Source organism: Mixophyes fleayi, chromosome 7 (genome assembly GCF_038048845.1).
Source record: "Mixophyes fleayi isolate aMixFle1 chromosome 7, aMixFle1.hap1, whole genome shotgun sequence".
NCBI classification, from domain to species: domain Eukaryota; kingdom Metazoa; phylum Chordata; class Amphibia; order Anura; family Limnodynastidae; genus Mixophyes; species Mixophyes fleayi.
Genome location: NC_134408.1, coordinates 126,293,232 through 126,299,231, shown reverse-complemented (window position 1 = coordinate 126,299,231; position 6,000 = coordinate 126,293,232). Strand labels below are relative to the sequence as shown.

At 41.7% G+C, this 6,000-nt stretch overlaps 1 protein-coding gene across 1 annotated transcript in view; it reads left to right on the top strand.

The window, feature by feature from the left end:
• The first annotated feature begins 5,422 nt into the window (after positions 1 to 5,422).
• MYO3B (myosin IIIB) overlaps positions 5,423 to 6,000 on the top strand; it is a 321,272-nt gene continuing 320,694 nt past the window's right edge. Inside the window, exon 1 of the mRNA XM_075180671.1 lies at positions 5,423 to 5,571. Within this exon, the coding sequence (XP_075036772.1) occupies positions 5,570 to 5,571 (2 nt within the window). The 5' untranslated portion in view covers positions 5,423 to 5,569. The remainder of the gene's footprint in view (positions 5,572 to 6,000) is intronic.

The following is a 6,000-nucleotide window of genomic DNA, read 5'->3' as shown; positions in this document are numbered from 1 at the left end:
AGTCTCGCCCAGGGCACCAAAATGTCTAGTTACGGCACTGGAGACAGTGGATGAATGGGTGTTTCGGGGGGAGGACTAAAGAGTTTGTTGCAATGGCTCTCAGGCTCCCTCTTGGTGGCCTGGTATCCACTGGGACCAATGACCTGCCTGTGTCCACCACTGCTCTCCATGATCCTGCACTCATCTCCCAGCCAGGTACAGGGGCTTACATTTAGCAAAGGCTGGCTCGTGAGCCACACCCAAAAAGACCTTATATAGTCCTAATAGACAGCTGCTAAGACAACAAGGCAATATTTTCAAACAAAATCAGAGAAGAAATAAGCCTGCGCTTGGTTAATCCCATATTCTACATGGTACCAGCTGCTTGGCAATATACACGTCCTATATGTATACAAACAAAAAGTGTTTGTGTGTGCGTGTGTGTATCTAGCAAAATGAAAACATGAGGTATTGGTTCATGATTTTTGTTATCCAGGTTTCACTCAAAACTAAATTTGAAATTTTGAGTGGAATTAACCTCTGAATCTGGGCCTGTCGTTGCCTTACCATGATTTATTTTCAATTGTGCACTTGTAGACAATTGTTTCACTTTCTGGACTACATCACTTTAAAATAAACACTGAGGGGTATATTTACTAAACGGCGGGTTTGAAAAAGTGGAGATGCGCCTATAGCAACCAATCAGATTCCAGCTGTCATTTTGTAGAATGCACTAAATAAATGACAGCTAGAATCTGATTGGTTGCTATAGGCAACATCTCCACTTTTTCAAACACGAAGTTTAGTAAATCTAGCCCTGAAACTGGAAAATTCATCTCAGAACCCAACATGTCTGACAATACCCTCCATAACATTTCTTCTCTGTTCCTTCTATCCTCTAAACTGCACATTAAGGTTTTTAATTCTTTCCAGATAATTGATGATGTATTTGGCATTCAGTGGTGACTATAACTACCATATGGCAGGACGGGGGATGTTTTGTGGCCTCATGTTCCCTTAGAAGCCTCTGTAATATTTTATTTAGAGAGTTTAGCTCTTGCGCATGTACCAGAAACATATAGACAGATTAGCTTGAAAAGCATCTGACCTCTTAAAACTGTGGAATAAAGCACATTACATCTCCCCATAAATAAGAAAAAATATTTGTCTAGGTATCAAGAGTACCTCTCTGAAAGACAATTAACATGTCCAAAATATCGCCTAGTTCTGTGGTAAAAACAAACAAACACTCAGATAAGTGTTACCAACATTATAGTATTTTACCAGTATTTTCAGAGCAAATAAACAACAGGAAATCTAATCAGTCCTGGCCAGGGGCGAATCTAGATATTTTTATATGGGGGGTAATTTAGTCCCCTTTTTAAAAACACTTTCAATCGCCCCGCCCCTCACTAGCTGGGGGGCGGGGAGATTGCTGTACAGGCAGCATACCTTGCCTGCCTGTCTCTGCAGACACGGACTGCGCATAGTGTGTGGCTGCAGTTAGATCATCCCTGCTAGAGGGGGGGGGGCGATTGCCCCAATCATCCCCCCTGTTTCCGCCATTGGTACTGGCTAAAAAAATACTCGTTCAAAGACCCGTCTGGATTTACCCATTGAGCTTCCTCTTGACATGAACCCATCTGTTCCCTAGGAACAGATGGGTTCAGTGGTCAAAGTGGAAATTTAGAAGTGGTGGTATGAAAAATGTAATGGGAATGTAAGGAAACTGAATTTGATAAATTTACCATGAAGGCAGTAGGAGAAGTGGCTGTATGGCATACCACCGTATCCAGGGGTAGGGCTGGCACACTTTAGCCTGAGGGGCAAGACTCAAATCAGCAGCCTATTTTAAATGAAAACAAAATGCAGGTGGCCCATTGACCAAAGGTAGTCCACTATGGGACCGGCCAGGGGGGCGGATGCCCCCCAGCCAGGGCCATCTTTTCCATTGGGCATGATGGGCAGGTGCCCGGGGGCCCCACGGGCAAGGGGGCCCCATAGGCAGGGCTCTTAATTAGAATAAATAATCCTGCAAAAGAAAAAACCTGCCAAAAAAACCTTCAAGGGTCACTGAGCAAATACATCTATCTATCTCTATCTCTATATATCTATATCTGTATCTCTATACATCTATATATATATATATATATATATATATATATATATATATATATATATATATATATATATATGTATATGTAGGGGCCCCGGTGCACTGCTTTGCCCGGGGGCCCATAATGTTGTTAAGATGGCCCTGCCCTCAGCCCAGCCTTTCCCTGACCGTATCCGCCCCACACTTCAAGCACTGGGTGGCAATGTAGCACTAAGACATACTACTGATCTAAAACAATTAAAATAGCAAAACCAGTAAAACCAGGTTTAAACATAAACTGCAGTTTGACATTCATGTGTATAACTAGAGTGCTATTAGATTAGCTCCAAATGTGTGGATCCAAAACAAAAATGAGATAAAGTCAATGAAATGCCTAAATGAATAGTGCAGTCTATGTATATGTATATATAATATAGCAAAGTGTGAATGTTCTATATACTAAGTGTGTCTGATCGGAAACATAGACTTAGCAAATACAGATACCAAAATTTTACCCAGATAGATGTTGGCACAACATGCAGTCCTTGAAGCAGAATTTAATCTGAAACTGATGATAGTAAGAAAGGAGAAACTATAATATTTGTAAAAAGCAAATTTTAATGAGTTTCTTCAAATTATGGTTTATGTGCACATACAGGATCTATGTAGGATTATAATTTATTAAATGCCATCCTATCTAAAAATACTAGATAGCTGGCACTAATATGCTGTTATATAATCCGATTGTTCAGCCTGAGCACCAAATGACTGAAACTATCCAATCTGGGCACTCATATAGTTGGCCAAATTGGACAGATTAATCCATTTGGTGCTCAGATAGTTTGTTCAGCTTGAGCACCAAATGAATGAATCTGTCTAAATACACAGACATATTGCAGACACCGCATGCTCGATATTTCGATAGCTAGGGCTGACTTGTGACTGTTTATCTGGACAGAAGCGACGTGCATGCGCTGAATCCATGGCCTGATGCCTCTGCAATACTCAGAGCAGTTTGCAAACACTTTTTATGACCATATTCTGACTCACCACTGCCTAATACCTTGTCTCAGTCAGCCATCAGAGGGGGATATACTGTGCACAAGTTCACCCTTTGAAGGGAGGAGCTGGTTAGAATGAGGGTTTACTTGCTGTAATGCATCTCACTATGCACCAAAATGCAAATACAAGAGTTTGTGTTACCACAAAAAAGTTACACCCGGGCCTGTCTCCTGGACATAATCCAAGCACATGCCCTGCCCAAACACACCTGTCAGGAACCAATGTCCCTTACTTGTATGGCTGTGGGTAGCACGGTGGCTTAGTGGTTAGTACTTCTACCTCACAGCACTGGGGTCATGAGTTCAATTCCCGACCATGACCTTAGCTGTGTGGAGTTTGTATGTTCTCCCTGTGTTTGCGTGGGGTTCCTCCCACACTCCAAAAACATACTAGTAGGTTAATTGGCTGTTATCAAATTGACCCTAGTCTGTCTGTGTGTGTGTGTGTGTGTGTATGTTAGGGGATTTAGATTGTAAGTTCCATTGGGGCAGGGACTGATGTGAGTGAGTTTTCTGTACAGAGCTGTGGAATTAGTGGCGCTATATAAATAAATAGAGGATGATGATGATGATGCCTGTTCTGTAATGATAATGACATTGTTGCATTTATTTTGCCATTTTGTGCTTCAATGTCAATCAGCCGCTGACAACACTAATCCAAAATTTTGCATTATAAACAAATGGAATAGCCAAAGGCCTGATGTATCTTTCTTGCACTGAAAACATGTCAGATGCTAATTAAAAGTGAGACTCCTTATCTGTATCATTGATTGCTGTTAATGCTGCTCTCGCAGGCTTATACCGAGGGGATTCTGGTGGTTACTTAGCATTACTACATCACCAGGAGTAGTTTACCATACTAACACAATTAATAATTAAGACTAGATTTGGTTTCTGGGCACAACAGAACATGTATAATTAATCACAGAAAATCAGTCCAGAATACCTGATGCTCTAAAATAGACCTGTGAAGCTGGACTTATGTACAAACAGTTATCCTGTCTTTTTTTATGTATTACATATTAACTGTTGGGGACATCAAGTGCAAATTAAAGGGACACACAGGGACATGAGACACTGTGTCTAAAAGATGTGAGTGATGATGTGATGTCAGGCACTGAATCTAAAACAAAACAATGTCTCCAGAAGTGATCTAGTTAAAACATAGAAACAAGTGTTAGAACTTTTGATAATACAATGAGAAGACAAATGATGCAGGAAATTTTTAATTCATGAATAAACTGAGAGGAAAAAACGATGGAAGAGGGAGGGAGGCAAAGTGAGGGGTAGATGGAGAGGGACCACAATGTCCCCCTGGGCTGGGGGACAGGGGGACATATCCCCCGGTCCCATAGTGGGTTACATTGGGCTGGGTCAATGGGCCACCTGCACTTTTTTTCCTTTAAAATGTTCCTAATAGGCTGCTGATCAGAGTCTTGCCACTAAAACTTTCCAATCACCCCCTGCTTCTACTGACCCACTGACACTATCTATTAATAATGTACAAACTATCTTCTTCAGTCCTGTCCTGTGTATTATACCAGTGTCATACCAGTCCTGTATCTTGTATCTACAATATTGTTACCGCTGCATCCTCAGATTCAGCATTGTCTGTTTATGTTGTAGCATCAGTTCTGTTACCTGCAATAATAATATTTGCTATATCAGTGATAGGCCTGACTATTGTTCTGTTATCTGCCTGGTTCCCTGCATTACCTGTACAGCGTCATACATTCTCCTCCTACCTGTCCAGTCTGGTTTACAGACACCGAGGTCCATCCTCTGAACGTAATTAACAATAACATTTGCATCTCTGATCTTTTCCAGTACAGTAATTGTTACAAACATATCCTGTAATACAGTCTCCCAATACCATCCCAGCTCTTACCTCTGATCTCCAGTCTTGTGACAACCGTCTTGTCTGCAATGACCAATTATAGCACCTGCAATACCTGGATTACAGACTAATTAACCCCAGTGTTGGCTCTATATTTGTTTACTTTTTCTTGCATCATTTACACAACAAGAACTCACTATGTAAGGACGCTTGTTTCTGATGGACTATTAATATTACATGGCCATGCAGAACAAAGGCCGTAAATCGCCTGAATTCCGTTCTTAAACAGCTCTTGCACAGACTCAATAAAAAGATCAAATTCAGGACCAATTAGTGTGACATTAATCTTTCCTAGTAGTAAGGAGGTGGGACTGTAAGGGATTGAGCAGATTACTAGGACCAGACTCTGCAATGAAATACAGATCTAAGTAACGCTTCCTCGTCTTTACTGGACGGCAAGAAGAGAGATGATATGCTGTCTAGGTAGATGCAGATCGATACAAGAAAACCATTTTGCCACCAGCAGACGTACAGGTCCTTTTAGTGGAAAGAAAAACCTTTTGTAATTAAAAAGAGAAACCAAATTACTGACCACTAATGTAAGTTACTTGATTTTAATGTAATTAGCTGTACTACTTTCTAGGATGTGCCTTCAATGAGAAGAGATTGTGTGCAGGGGCAAACGCAGGATTTGTAGAGGGGGGTTTCCACACCACGCCGCCAGTGGGCGTGACCAGCATACATGGGGGCGTGGCTATAATTTTAGACAGTGCTTGGCTGCCCTCCAACTCTTCCTATCCCCATAATATACATGGGCAATGCTGCGTGCACTACTGTTAGGTGCACACAGCTCTCCCTTTTCAAGCAGAGCCGTGTGAAGCGGGGGCAGGGTCCAGCCACCTCAATTATACAGTGACCCAGGCTTGGAGGGGGTTTTCCAGACACTAGGAAATTCCCCCTCGGTTTGCCTATGGTGTGGGGGCTGCAAAATATTAGATATACATTTAAAAACATGCTACAGTTCTCAT